Source organism: Eubalaena glacialis, chromosome 13 (assembly GCF_028564815.1).
Source record: "Eubalaena glacialis isolate mEubGla1 chromosome 13, mEubGla1.1.hap2.+ XY, whole genome shotgun sequence".
Lineage (NCBI taxonomy): Eukaryota > Metazoa > Chordata > Mammalia > Artiodactyla > Balaenidae > Eubalaena > Eubalaena glacialis.
Window position 1 is genome coordinate 6112694 of NC_083728.1, and position 20095 is coordinate 6132788.

Consider the following 20095-nt stretch of genomic DNA (forward strand, 5'->3'; position numbering starts at 1 on the left):
CCCTGACTCACTGTAAGGTTTGGAGCCCTACAATTTTCTTCTGGGTCTCAGTTTCTCTATCTTCAGGATGAAGGAAATGAACCACACACTGGCAGGACTTTGGTTGTAACTCACTGGAAACTCAGTATACAACGGCTTAAACTGTCAAACATCTTTTTCAATAAACAAAGAAATAAACTTCCAGCATAAGTATGTCCCAAATAACACATAGGACATACTTAAACTAAAAATTATTCCTTGTTTATCTGAAGTTCAAATTTAACTGGGCATCCTATATTTTTATTTGCTAAGTATAGCAACCCTAGACCCCTTTCTTGCTCTGTTGAACCAGAGAAGCTCTGTTTCTGTTTTCTGTGTTGAGCATCTGTGAAAAGCTTCTTGACCAAAAGTTTCAGCAGCTGAAAAAAAGAGAAGGTCTGTAAGCTTTAGATCAGCATGATTTCCATGGCCCCTCCCAGCTCCCTGATGCTGTATTCTGCAGGGTTCATAGCTGTGGGCAACAGAAACCATCTGGGGCTAACTGGTGCAGAAAAAGTGCTCACCAAAGGATCTTGAGAGGCTTACAGGAGCCCCAGAAAGGCCAGAGAACCAGGCTTGGGGGCTCTGCAGCTGGGAAGATGGCCCACAAATGCTCTGCAGGATAATAGCTTCTGGGGTGGATGCCTCTGATTGGCTGAGACTTGGTCACATGCCAATTCTCTGTCTGCAAAGCAGGCTGGGACAGTGCATGTCAGGGTGTTCAGCTCCTATTTAGGGATGGGGGGGCAGGGGCTGCTTCCCAAGATGGGGAATTCCCAAACAAAAGAAAAGGTTCAGGGGCTTCCCTGGTGGCGCAGTGGTTAAGAATCCGCCTGCCAGTGCAGGGGACACGGGTTCGAGCCCTGGTCCGGGAAGATCCCACATGCCGCAGAGCAACTAAGCCCGTGTGCCACAACTACTGAGCCTGCGCTCTAGAGCCCGTGAGCCACAATTACTGAGCCTGCGAGCCACAGCTACTGAAGCCCGCGTGCCTAGAGCCTGTGCTCCACAACAAAGAGAAGCCACCGCAATGAGAAGCCCGCGCACCGCAACAAAGAGTAGCCCCCGCTCGCTGCAACTAGAGAAAGCCCGTGCGCAGCAAAAAAGACCCAACGCAGCCAAAAATAAATTAAAAATTTTTAAGAAAAGGGTTCAGATGTAGCTGGTAGGAGGGAGGTGCTTGGAAGCAACAATGACCAACACTCTTGCTCCTAACGAAAGAATTCTGAGTTTTGATGTTTCTGGGTGAATTTTCTGACCTGGGTGGGAGGGTGAGTTTATCAGAAAATCAGTTAGAGCCGGAGTGCCAGCGGGAAGCGGACTCCGGAGAGGGTGAGGGTCTGACTTTGCCTGGAGGCGAAGGAGTGGCAGGTTCTGTCTTTTCCGCCTCTCACTCAGTGTTCCTGGAACAGTGAATTAAACGGAGCTGCTTAGAAATGCCCCAGCCTTGGTGGTCCTTTGGCTTGGGGCAAGGGGAAGGCTGGGTTAGTCCTTCACATCCAGCAGAGCCCTTTATAAGGCCAGAAGCAAACTGGGTTCCTGAATCAGACTGGTAGATGGGTTTTCTTTGGTCTAACAGTTCAAAAACAAGTGGAATTAGTTGCCAACAAATGCGCATTGAGAGTTTTCACATACAAACCCAAATTTCCAGCTTCTCTTGAAAATTAGAGCTATCTGGTAACATTGGGATCAAATTCCTGGACGGCATCACCCATGGTAATGTGGTTTCCAGTTCACCTTGGTCCGCACCCCTCCCCTGTTGTATCTAGGCCCCGGGTCCCTCGCCACCTGTCGGTATGTCTGTGCTCATGGTCCCCTTTAGAGGAAAGTTAGTGGTAACTTCAGACATGTACAGCCTTGCTCCTCAGTGTAGAATCCTCAGACCAGCAGCAGCGGCCCACCCGGGGGACTGGGGGAAAGTGCAGAACCCCAGGCACCACTGGGACTGGCCGTGTGGGAATCTGCATTGTGACAGCTCCCCAGGGGTGTGTGTGCAGTCCGGATGGAGAAGTGTTGCTTTAGGATCAAGCAGGGGGGAAAAGATCACGAAACCACCAGACGGTGAGGAGCCTGGGCTGTGTAGACGGATGTGGCTTTGGATAACGGTTCCATCGTAGATGAGCTGTGTGACTTTGGGCAAGGCGCTCTCGGAGTCTCCATCTCCTTCCTGCGGTCTGAGAAGCAGGATAGGCCCCTCTGTGCCGGAGGGTGACAGGAGCTAAGGCAGCGCAGGGCTTAGCAGGTGCCTGGCAGAAGGGAAAGCCCTGGACTTGTCAGCAGCTCTTATTCATGTCTGGGAGGGAGGAAAGGGCTCCCTCTAAAGCCGAATTGAGAATCGTTAAGTTCTCAAAACCAAATCAGATTTCCTCCAATCGAGGAAGAAATAGCAGCCATGCTAGTAATAAACAAAACCGCAGCTTCCCACTAGCTGTTTGGGAGACCCTGGAAATCCCTCCTTGGGCATCAGCTTTCTCTGGAGGTGTGTGTGTGTGTGTGTGTGTGTGTGTGTGTGTGTGTGTCTTTGTTGTCTGTGTTTTCCATTTGGAGCGGTGGCTACTGCCACGTGTATTTAAGACTGATAAAAACTGTTTAGTATCTTACTCCTCTGTTTAAAAAATTGTGCAGAGAAAGTCCCAGAGTGAGCAAGCATGAGTTTACCTCCAGTGCAATGAGAGATTTGCATGGAAAGCAACATTGAATTATAGGTGTGCTAAAATCATTTCCTCTCTAGGGTAGATCTCTTTGCACACAAGGATTTTAAAGCCTGTGCGTGAGGAGGCTCTCGGCCCCCTATTCCCTACTGGGGTCTGAGGCCCAGGTAATCAGGCCTCGGCCAGGTGGGTGGACAGAGGGAGCAGCCCTCAGGCTCCCTTGGCTGTGTAGGGCGCCCCCAGGGAGCCCTCAGGCCTGCTGCGCTTCCTCCAGGGCAGATGGTATAAGAGTTCTGCCCGTGAAGATGAGGTCCCTATCTCCCGCTGAATGTGCGTGTCAGCAGAATTCTTTTCTTCTTTTTATTGCTTTGGAGACATATGCTGACTTGGTCAAAATCGCTTCAGCAAGATGTGACTGATGATGTATGAAATGAAAACTGCTTACCCAGTGCTGGGAGGCCGGCGAGTGAGGGCTGTGGACACTCGGCCGGGGCCGGCCAGACACAATAACACCCCTCACATCTCCAGGCCATCTTTCATCTGGGAGAAGCTGGCCCTGGGGTGGAGCAGATTGGGGAGATCGGGTTACGGCCCAGGAGTCCAGTACTGGGTGCCCCGGCTTGGGGAACCACAGCTGGGGGCGGGTGGCTGGGGGCTGTCTGCTGGGGAAATGAGATAGGCCCCAGGGAAGTTCCTGGGCCCTGGATGGCATGGGGTGGGGGTGGGGGGCTGGGGGACAATGAGAGGGGTCGGAATGCGGGGATCCCCCTTTCATCTCTGAGCCCTTCTCCTCTGCCCTGCTCTCTCCTGCTCTCACGCTCTTGCCCCTGCCCTGGATCTCTCCTAGTCAGGATACATTTGCTTTCCTCTGTTTGGCCAAAAAGCAGACCATCATGAAAAGTTGCGTTGTTATTTTTAAGCTTAGGAGGCTTTCCTGTTAACATATTTTCCTTTTCATCCAGATGGTAACTAACATCTATCAAATGCTTTCTCTGTGCCCCAGGCACCTTGCGAAGTCCTTTACATGAGTTGAATTAACTTCTGAATCCTCCCAGCAACCCTAGGAAACAGGTGCTATTTGCCCCCCCCATTATACAGATGGGGGAACTGAGGCACAGAGAGGTTAAATCCCTGGTACATGGCTGCAAGTGGCAGGGCTGAGGTGTGAACCCAGGCTGCCAGCTCCCACCCAAGACTTTCTCTAAACAATCTCGAAGCCTTTGCTGATGGCCTCCGCTCTCAAACCAGCATCTGATGTGCTTCCAGGCAGATATTCTTGTTTGCATGAGTGCATTCATTCATTCAGCAATCAAGCAAGCATTCAGTGGGGGCCTGGTGCAGTCTGGGGGACTCCTTTAAGGGAGGAAGCAGGGAAAATAAAGAGCCCCCCTACCCCCGGCATGAATCACAGGAAAAATAAGGTTAAATAGGGGGTGGTGGGAGTTCAGAGGGAACCTGGTCTCTTCCGGGTCTCAGATATGGAAAGCATATCGTCTCCATCTCGCAGGGGAAAAGATGGCATCCCAGAGCAAGGGGGGCGGGGTGAGGGCTCCACGAGATGCCTTAGCCTGGCACCTGCGCAGTCAGCCCTCAATCCACTGTGCTCTTTAGGTATTGGCTGTGCTTACTGCTCTTCATTCAACAGGTACTTCTTGAGTGCCTGCTGTGTGCCAGGCTCAGGTGAGATGCACAGAGGGTAAACCATAACCCTTGCTTCAGGGCCTTCCCCTGGCCGGGGGCGGGGAACAGCGCAGACACCAGCTGATCAGTTGTTTTCAGATGTAGACTGGTAGCACCAATACCTGCGGCCTCCACCCCCAGCCTCACTTGCTTGTTAAAATCCCCCCCCAAGAGATTTGGCAGTGGATTTAAAAGCAGAGAAGGCTGCTGCAGAGGAGTAGCATTTCAGACTGGAAGACAGTAACCGCCTTCATCTCAGCTGGCATTGGAGGTGGCATAGCAGTTGCAGTGGCTTTGCCCCTGGAAGGCCAACCCCGGGGGCACAGGCAGCTCTGGGGAGACAGAACCTGATGGCCGTTCCTCGCGCTGCAGGGCCTGTGTTGCACTTGCTGCTCTGCCTGCCTGGGATGCCTCTCCCTGGCAAAGCCGTGTCTTTCTCATCCTTCCAGGACTCAGGTCAATGGCATCTCCTCCAGGAGATCCCCTTCCCACCTCCCTCCACCCCTCCCTGTTTATCCACTCCTTCACTCTATCACAGGCTGACATGATCTGGGTTGCATACGCGCTGGTGGACACTGGACCAGCCGGTGCCCCTCTGACTGCCTCAGCAGGTCCTGTGTTGGTTCTCACCCGCCACGGTGCCCACCCAGGGCTCTCCCCCTCGACCCTCCTGCGTGCCCCGCTTGGCCGGGCTCCAGCAGATGAGCGCGCTGCATCCTGCCTGAGAGAACCGATGGCTGAGCACGGCCTCCCCTCCCACCCTAAACCATGTATCAGCTTCCCGCTTTGTCTCCCCTGGCCTGAAAGCCAGCTTCGTGGTGGAGGCCGCTGGGTGAGCTCACTCTCTCCTGTCCCCTCCAGCCCAGCACTGTGCTGGCACTGGGATGGGCCACATAACTTGCAGGGCCCAGTGCAAAATGAAAGCGGGGACCCTTTATTCCTAGATCACGAAGAGCTGCAATGTGGCAATAGAGCATTACGCCAGGTGTGAGCGTGGGGGCCTGGGCACCTACCGGGTCACATGCCCCTGGAGCCCACCCTGCGTGACACCCAGGAAGTGCTCAACAAACCTTTGTTGAAGGAAGGCGTCAGTGGAAGAAGTCAGGTGGAGGGGGCTTTCACAGTGCCTTGATTGACAGGTGGGCAGAGGCCTAGCCCTGGGCCAGGGGGCCCAGGACCTGCTCCACCTCACAGCCTGGAGCCTGTGTAACGGGGCCAGGATGTGATTGGAATGGCGAGGACCCACAGCCTTGCATTTCTCTTCTCCTCACCTGGCCCCTGGTCTCTCCTGTCTCCACCCTTGTGGACCCTCAGGCTGCCATCTTGTCCAGAAGCCCCCCAGAAGGCTGCATGGCAGAACCACCTATGCTGCAGAAAACTCCAGAAGATCAGGTTCCTCTTTACCAGCCCTGGAGCTTCTGCCTCCCCCAAGTGAGGCTTAGCCAGACCCCTCCCCCCGAAGGACACCCCTGTCCCCAAACTCAGCCCTTCACCTTTCATCCCAAACTCCCTCTGGTCACCCTTCATCTAGCCCATCATCTGGCAACCCCTGGTTTGCGAGTTTGCCTCCTTGGGGCGGGAAAGGGAGGAGGCAAGACTGAACTTGGTCATGGTCCTCACTGCCACTCTGAGTCAAGTGTTATTTTGCTCCCAGTTTTACAGTGGAACTGAGGCTCTGAAGAGCTGTAGTTCACTCAAGGTCCCACAGCAGGTTCTGAGTTGTCTGGGGCGCCTGTGTGCCATGCCCAGTGTGAGCTGGGCCCCAAGTGGGCAGCTCAGTGTCATTCGTGGGATGAATGAATGAGGGGAGGGAAGAAAGGAGGCCAGGAGCATCTGGTGAGGTCTCAGGCACAGACACTCAGAGGTGAACTGGATGCAAGGCCAGCTGTGCGCTCCTCAGGTGTGGCCAGGCAGGGGCTGGTGGAGAAGGTCAGACAGTGACCGGGGGACTTCCCTGGTGGTCCAGTGGGTAAGACTCCACGCTCCCAATGCAGGGGGCCCGGGTTTGATCCCTGGTCGGGGAACTAGATTCCGCATCTGCGTGCATGCCGCAACTGAGAGTTCGCATGCCACAACTAAAGTCCGCACGCCACAACTAAAGATCCTGCATGCTGCAACTAAGACCTGGCGCAACCAAAATAAATAGATAAATTAAAAAATAAATAAATATTAAAAAAAAAAAAAAAAAAAAGGCAGTGCCGGTCTGGGATATCTGGTCTCAGGCTGAGGACTGGTTGGGCCCCAAAGGAAAGGAGGTGAGGAGGAATTCGCCAGCTCACACAATTTCAGTCATTCAACAAATAATGACTGTGCAGCCACAGTGGCTACCAGGCCCTGGGCTCAAGGACATCTGAGAGAGTCCCACCTCGGCCCCCAGGGAGCTCTGTTTCTAGTGGGAAGGCAAGACAATAAAGAAGGCACGAATAACTCAAACAGTAATTCCAGACGGTGGGAGGAGGAGTTAAAGAAAATAGAACAGGTGTGCGTGGGGATGAGGAGGGGAAGGGACCTTATCTCCGATGGTCTGGGAGGAAGTGGCACCTGAGTGGCACCTGGAGGTGGAGGGTTGGCCAGATGGCAGGGGTGGGGAGGGAGACTGGGGAGGGGGGAGAGAGTTCCAGGCAGGAGGACTGGCAAGTTCAAGAACAAGCTGGCAACAAGTTCGGGGAGGGATCCGCGTGTCTGGAGTAAGGGGGGTGGGTGCAAAAGGCGAGAGGGGCTCGGGTGTCACCTCCGCCAGGAAGCCTTCTCTTCTCGCCGCGCTTTCTCCACACTCCCCCAGCTTGTTCTACCGCAGCGCAAATCCCACGGGTCCCGCTCAGGCCTCCTTCCCTGTCCGGACTGCGAGTGCGGAGAAAGCAGGGCCGGCTCGGATTCCTCTCTCCGCATCCCCGCGGCGCCCGGCCCGGCGCTGGGCACGCTGTGGGCACTTGGTAAATATTTGCAGAGCGCACTAGAAGGAATGAATGAACCCATTGGGCGCCGCTGGGGGGAGGGCGGGGCCGAGGGCAGGTGGGAGGCCGCCGACGCGGGAGGGGCCCTTGGAAGCCCGTCCTCCTCCTCCCCCTCCTCCTCCTCCTCCCAGGCCCCAGCGCGTACCACTCTGGGGCTCCCGAGGCGGCCTCTCGTGCGATCAAGGGCGCGCAGGGCTGGGAGAGCGACCTGGGGCCCCTCTTCTGGGCTCCGGAGTTCGGAAGAGGGTGGGTCCCCGCCGCCCAAGAGCAAGAGCGCGAGAGGAGCCGGAGGAAGGAGCGCCCGCTCGCCCGCCGCCTCGCTGCCACCCCGGCGCTCGCTGTCCCGGCTCGTAGGTTTGCTGGCTGCTCCTCCCACCCGCGCCCGCCTCTCTGCTCGCGCTCTCGCTCGCTCGAGCCGGCTTCCAAGCCCGCGGTGCGCCCGGGCGAGTGCGGGGCGAGGGGCCCCGGGGCCAGCGCCGAGCCAGGGGCGGGGGTCCGGGCAGAGCGCAGACGGCCGGGGAGGGGCCATGTCCGGCGCGGGCGCAGAGGAGCCCGTCTACAGCAAGTGACCGAGCGGCGTGGACGGCCGCCTGCCCCCCTCCGTCACCTGGGGCGGCGCGGGCCCCGGTGCCGGGTGCCCGGAGCCCGGGTCGCGCGTAGAGCCGGCGCGATGCACGTGCGCTCGCTGCGCGCCGCGGCGCCCCACAGCTTCGTGGCGCTCTGGGCGCCCCTGTTCCTGCTGCGCTCCGCCCTGGCCGACTTCAGCCTGGACAACGAGGTGCACTCAAGCTTCATCCACCGGCGCCTCCGCAGCCAGGAGCGGCGGGAGATGCAGCGCGAGATCCTCTCCATCTTGGGCTTGCCCCATCGCCCGCGTCCCCACCTCCAGGGCAAGCACAACTCGGCGCCCATGTTCATGCTGGACCTGTACAATGCCATGGCGGTGGAGGAGGGCGGCGGGCCCGACGGCCAGGGCTTCTCCTACCCCTACAAGGCCGTCTTCAGTACCCAAGGCCCCCCTCTGGCCAGCCTGCAAGACAGCCACTTTCTCACCGACGCCGACATGGTCATGAGCTTCGTCAACCTCGGTGAGTGAAGGCGGGAGGGAGGGGTGCGCGTCTTGGCCAGGAGTCGCTTTGGGACAGGGAGGGCGCCGCGTCTTACATCCAGCCCGCCCATCTTTCCACTCCCGGTAGTTTTCAAAACGGCAGTGCCTGGCCGAGTGTCTCCCACCCCCCTGCCTTAGTGGACCCCAAGCTGCGCGCGCCCCAGGTAGGGCGAGCCGGGCTCATCTGGCCTGTGGGAGTTCAGGGGAAGTAAGGAGCGGTCTGAAGCCCTCTCTGGGTTAAGTCGGCGACTGCACCTCTGGGGCGGGAGGCGCCGGGCGGGCCGCGGCTCAGTTCAAAGCGCGGGGCTCGGTCATGTGAGCTGTGCCCGTCCGGCTCGGCCCGCGCTACCTGGATTTAAAGGGCCCTGCTCCGCGAAGCTGACTTCCCGCCCTTTCTGAGCCCCTCTCTGCCCTGCCTGGCCCTGGCATCGCGGGCTTTGCGCTCCCTTCCCCGCCCTGGCAAGCCCTACCTGTCCCCTCGTGGTGCGCCCGCCGTAGCGTGCTGCGCGCCCCGAGCGCCTCGGGGCCCCCTTTCCTGACCGCTGGGCGCCCCTCTCGCTCTCAGCTCTCCTGGCTGGAGCTGGGGAAAAAAACGTTGCCATTGCGACCTTTCTATTTTAAATATTTAATGATAGGTCCCGGACTGGCAGAATCCATTTTCAGCGTTTATCACGTGTGGCGCGCAAACCACGGCTTCTGGCGATTGGGTGGCGAGGGATCTCCCAGCAGACGCCGCCGGGGGAGGCTAGGGGACCCGGCTTCCGACTGGAGTCGCGACGGCCCCGGGGATCGGAGGCTGGCGCTGCGGCGGGGGTGGTGCTCTCGCTCCATCTGTGCACATTCACCAGACTTGCTCAAACTAACCCCCGACTGCGCGCTATAGGGCTCATGATCAAATATTTGGTTTCTGAGATAACACGCCCCGATAGCGCTGTTTCCCGAGCCGCTTTCATTCTGCAAGTGTCACTTGCTGCGAAAATACGAACGCAGTCAAGACAGCAAACTCACGCCCACCGGCGCTGTGTCAACAGGGAAATAATGATCCTGAAGCCCCCCGCGGGGCACCTGGGGCGTGGATGGAGGGCGCCGGGAAGCGAGGATCAACCTTAATGCTTCCCGCGCCAGATAAGGTCCCTGGAGTTCCCGGGACGCCATTGTCTGTCCTTAATAATAGCCCAAAATCAAATAGTGAAACGAGTTTCAGCGAGCAAGGGGTGGGAGGTTTAGATGCCAAAATGACTTCAAGAAAGTTTAAATTATACTAGGCAGCCTGTTAGAATGAGACAGCTCCATATGTCCTGATTTAGAACAATCTCCAAGATGTATGGGGTGGAAAAAAGCAAGGTGCAGATCAGTGAGGTTACATACGTGCTTGTATATCATGCTTTCCCACTGGAGGAAGACGCCATGTATTGGAAATAGATTTTATGGGGGCAGGGCAGAACTGGGGCTGGGGCCTTAGGGATTTGGGAGCTGGGGCCTGATTTTTCATTGTCTGCAGTTTTGTGTATGATTTTTTTTTCAATGTGTATTTGTGACCTATACTAGAAGCTGAAGAAAAATCCCAAATACGTACATATAAATAAATTAATTAAAGCAGAGCTCTGTATCCATCCTGAAGCCAGGGGTTAACCAGGGCCCTTTCTCTGGCTGGGGATTTATGGTATCTTCTGTTCTGTTGGATACCTGTGACTCCCAGTGAATGCCAGCAGGTCCCAGTGGCGGCCTTCAGAGCCTGGCTGAGGTCATTAAAAAGGTATTTGTAAGCCCTGGCTTCTGTGGAGGGCTCTGCAAACGCAGTGCAAAAAGCACCCTGCTGCTTACGGACCAACCGCGTGGCCAGACCCGGGCTCCTCCCATGCCAGAAAAGGACCAGGTTGCCAACTGGGCACCTCTGGGAAACGGGGCAGGGCTGTTTGCTGCCCCTTGGTAGTGGGGAGCAAGCTGGGACTTGTTTGGGAAGACCACAGCTGGGTGGTTTTCCTCCTCTGGCTGTACACACACCTTTCAACCCGTTAGTCCCATTTCTTTCATCTTGAAAGGACAAAGACCGGCTTGTCTGAGCCTCTTAATCAGTCAGGCTGGCTTTGGGCTTTGTGGGACAGTCCTGACTTTCTCAGGTCTTGCTTTCTGGAGCATCACTCCAAATTAGATGGCAGAGTGGCTTTTAACAGAGTGCACTGACCTTGTTTTCTTTCTTTCTCAGTCCCTAAAACTTTCTCGGTAATTAGTTGGGTGAAGACCTGGACCGCAGTTGGGCAAGACTCTTCCTGTAGATGTTTCTAAGGTTGCCCTTTAATTTCTGCTTGGCAGCAGCATGGGAATAAACCGCCTGTCCCTTCCATTTTGTGGGGTTCTGGGATTTTGCCACAGGAGGGGCTGTGGGGTTGGAGGGGGCATGTAGGAGACCTGCTTGGAAGCTGAGAAAAAGCACACGATTTCTCCTTGGATTGCAGATCATACTGACCTGTAACATACAAAGTTTTCTAAAGGTGCGTTTCGTCTCACACTTTACTAAGAGTGAGAAAAACGTCGTTTGTTCATATGCAGCTATTACTTGTTACCTTGCAGGGGACCTGGGGGAGACCTTGAAGGGAGACTGACTTTCTCCACCACCTTCTCCTCCCCTCAAAGCCCCCCTCCTCCTTCCACCACCCCCTCCTCCCTCATTGCATACCGCTGCTGTCCTGCAGTGCTCTGGGGGACTTCGGCCTGAAGTCTGAAGGCTTTTGCAGAGCTGGTGCGTTTATTCTTCCGTCTGCAGCCAAACTGGTTTTTGTTCCTCTAAGTCGTTCTCCTCAGAATTCAAGCTTTTTGCCAGGCTGAGTGGGATCTAAACTAGAGAGGGAACTAGAGGAGAATTTATGACAAAACCAGGTGCTGAGAATGAGGACCTCAGACCGCACCTTGTGACAAAGACCAGCCTGTACAATAAAGCCCCTGTAATGCTAGCTGAGCTGCCGGAGGGAGACTCACATCTTCCCAGGCTGGGCCTCTTAAGTTCAATGGCGAGATTTGTAAACTGGTTTGGATTAACAAGCCCCCAACTCCTCTGTGCAGACTTAAGTTTGGAATTCAAAACAGGCTACCCTCTCTTAAACTGTCCCCAGGCAATGTGAGTTCTGCAGACTGAATCCCGAAGATAGCTGCCCTCCCTCCCCCCCTTCTTTCTTTGGAGAAATCCAGCAGCTCCTTTTGGGATCTTCTCAAGAAGCCCCCTCGCACTGGGGGTGTTGCGATACACATTTATCTCTGGTCCAGGTTCTGAAGGAACCAAATTTGTTTAATCTTTGAAGCTAAATTAAAAAAAGGGGAAGTTGGAAACCTATCCTTATTGGGCTCAGTGTCTAAAAGTGGCTTTTGTTAATGTAGCCGAGGAGTGGGGAGAAGGCCGTTCAGTTTTACTTTTATTTTATACCATCTGGCGATCCTTTTTGTTGACAAGTGTTTGGCATTAAGATCTCTCCTTTTGCCCCTTCAGAACAGGCCCTACCACTGTAGAGTATTAGAAAAAGATTCTGTTACAGTTTAAAAATTTCCTTCAGGGAGTGCTTGCCGAGGGAGCACGGGCTGCAGGCGCTCGCAGCTGTAACCCGGCTTGTGTTAAAATTTGGAAGGGGCTGCCCCACATTCCAGCGCTGGAGTGCCGGCCCTCACTGGTGAGCGGCCAGAGGTTAATATAGATGTCACACAGCCTTCCCTCCTTCTTTCTTTCTTTCTCTCTTTCTGCAGAGTGTCTTCGCTATAGGAGTGCACCAACAGCTGTGTTTTTAGTAACCCTTTCAACATCACTTCTTTTAAACCTCGTTTTCCTGCTTATATAAATCAAAGATCTTCTCCCCCCTCCCCCCAAGGATATATGTGACCCAGATTTGAACTTTGGGGGGGTCTTTGTATTTCCCTTCTGGAATCAGAGCAGGTTAAGGCCGAAGCCTGGATGCCAGCTCGCGTGGCCGGTTTTGGTGTTTATTCCAGAGTTGTCACTTGGTTGTGGGGTGGCCCTTGAAGGGGTAAGGAAGGAGGCCTAGGGAAACGAGGTGGGGGGGGGGCTTCTCTGAACGCACAGAGAGAGGAAACAGCTTCTGAGATGCAGCTCCTGTGAGCTTTGGGTCGGGGCCTTCCGTAGCGTCTTAGCATGTCAAGCCTCTGCCGAGATAAACACAGCTGGCCCGCGAACCCTTGACCACCAGCGTGCCTGCGATGTGAGCGAATATCACATGTCCACTGAGCTCGGAGACGATGATGACTTCATTCCAGGGAGAGCCTCATCTAAGTTGATTGATCACCCCTATCGCTTTAATATCTTTTTTTTTCCCTATTGGGTAAGGTCATATTTGGCCCATTGCAAGAATCAGAGTGTCCTAACACTCCCCCAGTCTCCACCCTTCCCCAGCCTGCCCATCCATTTCACCAGCTGACTGTTTTGAATGGAGAGCCCTTTGCACCAAGTGGCTGGCCACGTTCATTCTTTGGCGATCACTCTTCAGACCTAGCTGGGGGCTGTCGGCACGGCTGCTTTTTGGCCAGCCTCTGCTTTAATGCACTCTGGCAGTGTCACCGGGGTTAGGGCACAGGCAGGGATGTGTGGGACCTGTCACGTTATTGTCAGAAGGAATGCACGGATTAGCCTGTAAAACGTGGCGGTGGGAGAGCGCTGCAGCTGTGTACACTTATTATAAAAGATTTAAGTCCCACTGGTAAAATCAATACGCTGAATTGCATGACCCTCTGCTTTTAATTAGTTTAAATCAAATGCGCCGGTGCCATTTTGCCTCCTCTCGCCTTCGTGGGGTGAGGAAATACCAATATTTACATAGAAACTGTTAATTTGTGGTAAAAATGATAACACATTTAGCTTTGCACACCCAAAGTGCTCCGATTTGATGGATCCCGGGTCAATGTGGAGTCGTGGGGTGATGTCACCTGGGCGAGGGAGCAGGGCGACCACCTCAGCGATGTTTGTCGCCTGGACCCAGGATGTGGGTCGCAGGTGCCTGTACCGGTGGGTGCAGTGCGTGAAGAGGCTGTTCTTTCAAGAAACTAGCCGACTCTGTCTTTGCAAGCCAGATATGTTGCGATTCACCCCCGTGATGTAAAATCTTTTAAGCATTCTTACAGAATTGTGAAGCGAAGCGGCAGTTGCCTTTTTGGTTGTTTTGCGTCTGTTCTCCCAGCATGCTGGGTCCTTTGTACTGGGCAGCTCAAGGCACAGTACTTTATTTATTCCAGAGCTTCAGATGCTTTTCTTTCCAATTCTTGAAACAGTTTATAGAGGAAGGGGGGTGCTTTCACTGCAAATGATCCCATGTACAACCACAGCTATTATGTGAACCGTTCGGTATTAGCTGTGTGTTCAGCTGCACTTGAAATCTGGGTTTTGCAGCAAATGGCATTTGACAAATAATATTTGACAAAAAATGTGACTTGGTATTTCTTAATATGGAACAGATATTTCCCAGTTAACCTTCTGCGGGGAAAAATTGCTCTAACCCGATGTGAAATGGCAGTGCCGATGAATACCAGGGCTGCCGCTGTGTGATTCCCCCGCTCTCCAAAGTGGAGTGTTTATGATTTGGGGGCATATTAGCAGTGCATGAAGCTTGACACTTACTTATGTGAAACTCAGAGTAGCATGTGCGATGCCGTCCTTTCAACATTTGTGTCGGGAGGCATTGCTGGGAGCAGAGAAAAGCCTTTGCTGATCCGCGTGGAGTGGATTGAATTAATGACAACTCCAAGAGCACCAGTTTTAGGGTAAATTGCTTTATTGTTTTGGAGCCAGGGTGCTTATAATCCGGTTCCTGTACAAACATGTTTAACGTGTGTTAATGCATTTGCAAACCAGGGCCTCTCAGCACAACCCTGCTTTTCATTAATTGATGTCGGTAGCATGGTACAGTATTTCAAAGAGCTGGCCAAGTATAAACTGTGTTTCCAATTTCCTTCCTTTCCTGTGTTTGGAATGCCAATGTTAATTTGTTCCCATGCAGGAGCAGGGGCTGCCAACTGCGGCTTTCTATAAAGGGCTTCACGGTGAAGGCTTCCAGCCCTCGCTGATGCTTGGGGCTGCCTGGCCAAGTTTCCTGACACTTTGCAGCTAATTCTGGGTGATATATGGAGTGGGGGGTTGGGGGGCTTCACTGCCGTGTAACGGAAGTTCTCAGTGACAGCAGAGGGTGTGACTTGGCAAGAGAGAACGGAATGGCATCCACACTGATTCTCTTTAGACCCAGCTTCAACCCATGTGTCTGTTTCCACTATGGTTGCCTATTAGCTGTGTGACCTTGAACAAGTTACTTAACGTCTCTGAGTTTGTCTCTTCGTTTTAGAAATCTGGTTAAGAATCCCCTCCTCCACAGACCCTCATGAAGACAAAATCATATCTCTCGTGGGTAGAGTCGGGCACCAAGTAGGTGCACAATAAATGGTAAACCTTGTTTGTATTTTGGTGGCCAGATCACTATTCACTTTGGTATAATAGTCCAAATTTCCGTTTTTAAGTACTTGATCTTAAAGTACCAAGATTAAGCCACCCATGTCGTTTTAGAGATGTGAAGAAAATGGCCCCAAAGATGTATATCTTTGTATATATGTGTATCCCCCCACCCCCCACACATGCATTTTCCTCCTCTTCAGAGATCAGTGAAATTTGAACACACCAAACTTATTTGAGGATAAGTAGAGTCTAATGCTGACTTTCTCTCGATTTTAAGCATCTATGGCTATTTAAAAACTTTCCTACTAGGGAACCTAAAACTTGTATGAGGGGTGTACAGGAACTCTCTGTACTATCCTTGCAACTTTTCTCTGAATCGAAAATTATTCCAAAATAAAAACTTTTAATTTCAAAAACTCGCATTACTGACATATTTCTTCCCACCCCTTCCTGGAAGGTGGTCAAAGTACAAATTGTCTTTTCCTTCAAGGGAGTGACAAGCTCAAAGCATTCATTAACAGACCAGCACAACTTCCCCACTTTTTATGGGAGCAGGTGCAAGACTGCCCCCCCCTCACCCCTGCTTTCCCAGCTGGGGTTGGGATAACAAAGTCCCAAGTGGATTCAGTGCCTTTAGAAGCCTCTGGAGACCAGAGGATGGTGAAGGTCTCTGGGGCCTGAGTCTCGGGGTGGGCTTTCTCACACAAGGTTTCCCATAAATTCTCTTCAGCTCTTTCTGTACCGTTAGAAAACTCTGACTTAGCGAGTATTAAGGTTCCCACATCTTTGAGGTCACGTGTTATCCTTTCACATCTTTATCTCCCCAGAGTAGCTTTCAAGTTTCCTTCTTTTGTTGTCTGGCTTAATTAAATTTGGCTGTGAATAAAAACTTGCACTGTTTCCAAAATTGCGGACTTGCATGCTTTTAAACATTGGAGTTAGGCCTATACCGTCTTGTAATGCCAGCCTCTCTCTTGCCTTCATGTAGTTTGAAGAAAAAAAAAGAATCCAAGCAGTTAGCATGACCATCCACCTAGAATGGTCCCAGCGCTCGCCCGCCCAGCAATTTAACAATGCACTCAAAGGCAGGCGGGTTATTCTGTGGTTTCGATGGCTTGTGTTTTGGCCTTTGATAAAGGACTTTCTTCTTGACTGTTTTCTCACATATTCTCCCCGTCCCGCTCTAGCACTGGCTTGCAGAATTCTCATGGCACAGAAGGTACTCAGACATTGGCAGCTTGCGTGCGTGAAAGGGGTGAGGATGTTACACGGCAGTGTCTTCAAGTGTTTTTTGTTTGTTTGTTTTTTTATGTATTTATGTATTTATTTATGGCTGTGTTGGGTCTTCGTTTCTGTGCGAGGGCCCTCTCCAGTTGCAGCAAGCGGGGGCCACTCTTCATCGCGGTGCGCGGGCCTCTCACTGTCGCGACCTCTCTTGTTGTGGAGCACAGGCTCCAGACGCGCAGGCTCAGTAATTGTGGCTCACGGGCCCAGTTGCTCCGCGGCATGTGGGATCCTCCCAGACCAGGGCTCGAACCTGTGTCCCCTGCCTTGGCAGGCAGATTCTCAACCACTGCGCCACCAGGGAAGCCCTCTTCAAGTGTTTTTGATCTTGCATCCCCGCTAGGAAATCTTCGAGTACACACCCTAAACAGAAATAGATCGTATAACTACTCCTGTTTTAGGATGGTGTGCACTTTATAAAACAAAGACTAAAATAGAAGTTTAAGTAGGAGGCACTAAAGATAAAAAAAATACAAAATTCTGATGTTCATTAATACACCTTTTAACTCATGCATCATTAGTAATTAATGCAAAGATTACAAGTTTAATTCATTAGCAAGACAAATGTAATTTTGCTATCCCTGAGATTTTCAGTGTGATGGAATCTGATCTTTCACAGCTCATGGTTCAACAGTTTGGGGTCAGCGAGCGAAAGGTCTGGTCCTAAATTTTGATTATTTTGATCCTTTGTCTAGTCAGCCTCAAGAGTTCACAAAGAACCCCACAATCTCGGTAGCTTGAAACCACAGAGCTTTGTTGTTCTTTTGTTATGGCTGCATCGTGGGTTGGCAGGGGCCTCTGCACGTTGGCCGGGCGGGAGGGTGTTCAGATCTCCAGGCCGATGGAGCTGCCGCCTCTTGAATGTCACCAGTTATGGTCCCAAAGGGAAAGACAGTGTGGCTTGTGCACGGGCTTTTCATCTTTCCAGCAGGAAGCTACATGGGCGCTTCTGCCTGCATTTCATTGGTCACAGCCTGTCACATGGTCAGACCTGACCCAAGGTGGCAGGAGATGACAGTCCCACCCCAAGCTTGGAAAGGGGAGCACCAGATAGAGCCTGGGAAGTGGCACTCATGACGACCACACTGTCGTAGGCGAAGGCTCTCTCATGGGGTAAAACGATGGAAATAGAACAGGTGAATTGTTGGCTGTGTTACTGAAAACAAGGTCTGTGTTTTTCAATCTCATCCATCAGTTATGCAGAGATGTTTGTTGAAGCTCAGCTAGTAAATTCCCATCTTCCCTGACGTCCATCAGTTCTTGAAATTTACTTAGTTGCGATTATAATACTTCCTGCCGCATGTCCCAGTGGATCCCTCTTGCCTCCCCTAAGTGCTTGCACCCCATTTTGGAGACCAGTGTTTCTAGAATCTTCCTGATCACTGAGGTATTCACGTGGTTCAACAAGAATAACCACTTCTCTCCATTCCCACTTGTAAAATGACTCGCCTCTTTAGGACTTGTCTTTCAGCAAAAGCACGCTTCAGCTGCACTCGGGTTCACTACCCAGAGAATTAAGGAGCCTGACTCTGGTCCCAGCTCAAGAGGCTCTTGCCCTAGCCGGTGTTTGTCCGGGCTGTGCGGGTGACTGTCTTGTCATGAAGTCTTGCTTTTTATTCCTGGGCTTCAGAGGCACTTCCTCATCCAGGCAGGATCTTGCAAGGCTGAACCTAGAAACTGAATTCAGAGACTCCTTCATTATCTAAATGCATCGCTGAAATAAATCATAGTGATAACGTGGGAGGGTTGTGATCTTTCTGTAGCACTAATGGATTTATAACAGCCTCCCTTATCAGGCTCCTTATTTAATTCTCTCAGGTTCTGCAAAGCAAGTCGTATCATTCCCATTTTAAGGAGGAAGGAACTGAAGGGCCCCGAACTTGCAGAGCTCGGAAGTGGTGGGGTTGGCATTTGAAACCAGCTCTTGCTGAATGTAAACCCATTCACTCTTCCTCCTGGCCCCGTGGAGGTGTGTGAATGGCGGAGACGGGGCGCAAGGGCAGTGGTGATGAGACCACCAGAACAGCCTCCAAGCCCTTGACCTTGACTTTGTGGTTCTGTGCTCTGAAGAGGAAGATAAATATAAGCAGCTCACGCCTTCCCCTTCATTATCCATCCTGCTTGTGGAAACTCCCCTCTGCTCTGTCTCTATGGCTTAAGAATTATCGACAGGGCAAAGGGCCCCGAGTGCCCATGTACTGGGGCTCCTGCATGCACCCCGCACCCACTTGATGGGAAAATTCCAGAGGCAGCTAGGGACTGGTATTTTAATAGCGATACCTCAACACGCTGTATTGAAAAGATCATGGAGGTGGTTTTCACCATATGTACTGGAATAAATATTGCATATTGTTTGTAATAGCATCAAGTCACCACCAGCCTAAATGTCCATGAGCAGGGGATTGGAGAAATAAATTTGTAATAAATTTATTTATAAATGTGTAATAAACCAGAAGGGAATGCAGGAATTTCTTTTTTATGTATCACCTTAGACTCAAACAGAATGTCAAGAGGGAGAAAGCCAGTTGTAGGAGGATGTTTAGGGTGTAAGCGTTTGTCGTTGTGTCAAAACAGACACACACAAGAGCACCAGATAATACTGTGTATCGTTTGTGGGCTCATATATGTGTGGTAACACTATGGAAACACGGCGGTACGACTCACACCAACCGCCTTTGGGGAGGCAGGCAAGGGGATGGGATTGGGGAGAAATTTTAAATAAATTCCAACTGTTCTAGTCAAGTTTCCTTTATTTTAATAATAAGAAACCATTTGGAAGTGCAGTGTGGTATCCTGGACTGGATCTTGGAACAGAACAAGGACAATAGTGGAAAAACTGGTGCAATCTGAAAAAAATCAAGAGTCTGGTTAATAGTAACCCATCGATATTAAATTCTTATTTTTGACAAGTGTCCCACGGTTATGGAAGATGTGAACCTTGGGGGAAGCTGGGTGAGGGTCCACGGGAACTTTATACTGTCTTTGCAACTTTTCTATAAAGTTATTCTAAAATAAAAAGTTTATGGGAAAAACAGGAAGCAACTGTGGTATTAACTCCTGCAAATTCTTAGTTGTGGGTACCTGGATATTAGTTACATTCTCCTCTGCATTCTTCTTTGTGAGTACATTTTTCCGAGCACCAATGAATCAGAAATCTCTCCTTCTGGAGACAAGAGAGTCTTGGCCGGAAGCTCAGCCCTGAGGTGGCTTTTGGTGGTGTGGCCCCAGGGAGCCCGTCTTAGAGTGTATTCAGGGTATCACGCCCCAAAGACCAATAACTCATCAATCCACAGACCCATTAACATGACGGGGCCTCAGCCAGCAAATGAAAACCCCACGTGGCAGTGTCCCGAGACCTTTAAAACTCTCTCTGCCTCGGTTCACGAGATACCCCGTGTAAAGCAGTCCTCCGTTTATAAGCAAGAAAGAGAGGGTAGGGGGTCGTTTTAGGTCTTTCAGTTTTCCTCTTGGTCTTGAACTTTGTGAAATGTCCCCCCACCCTCTTCCCCCTTCTCAGGTTCCATTTTCTGACTCACTTGACCTAACATTTGTTGAGGGAGAAGCCCTTAAAAATGGCAGTGGGGCCTCAGAACCTTCCAGGGCTAGTAAACGTTTATAGGGTGGAGGCGCTGGTTGGTCATTTCCTTTAGGAGGAAACAGTAAATGAAGCCACTTGCCTTATACCTACTCAAACCCGGAGCTCCTAATTGTCTTAATATACTGGGGGGGGGGGGGAGGGTGCGGGGGGATGGGAGAGGAGATCCAGAAACCTCTGGGTTTCATGTGCCTCAAACACCCTGGGAACTTGGAAGTGGCCTTTTCAGGTAGGTGTAGAGCAGGGTTTCCCAGCTGCAGCACTGTTGACATTTTCAGCCCGACTCTTCTCTGCTGGGGGGCATCCTGTGCGCTGTGGAATGTTGAGGAGCATCCCTGAGCTCCACGCATGAGCGGCCAGGAGTGGCCT

General features: G+C 52.1%; 1 protein-coding gene and 1 long non-coding RNA gene across 3 annotated transcripts in view; one reads left to right on the top strand and one right to left on the bottom strand.

The window, feature by feature from the left end:
• Positions 1-339: 339 nt before the first annotated feature.
• Positions 340-7203, bottom strand: LOC133102758 (uncharacterized). 2 transcript variants are annotated; one of them, XR_009703084.1, is made up of 3 exons: positions 7081-7203; positions 3115-3225; positions 340-398 (listed from the first exon to the last, which is right to left on the bottom strand). It is a non-coding gene; the product is annotated as an uncharacterized LOC133102758 (long non-coding RNA). The 2 variants fall into 2 exon arrangements; XR_009703085.1 differs by lacking the exon at positions 340-398 and adding an exon at positions 2235-2264.
• A 533-nt stretch (positions 7204-7736) lies between these two features.
• BMP7 (bone morphogenetic protein 7) overlaps positions 7737-20095 on the top strand; it is a 90480-nt gene continuing 78121 nt past the window's right edge. Inside the window, exon 1 of the mRNA XM_061210154.1 lies at positions 7737-8391. Within this exon, the coding sequence (XP_061066137.1) occupies positions 7974-8391 (418 nt within the window). The 5' untranslated portion in view covers positions 7737-7973. The remainder of the gene's footprint in view (positions 8392-20095) is intronic.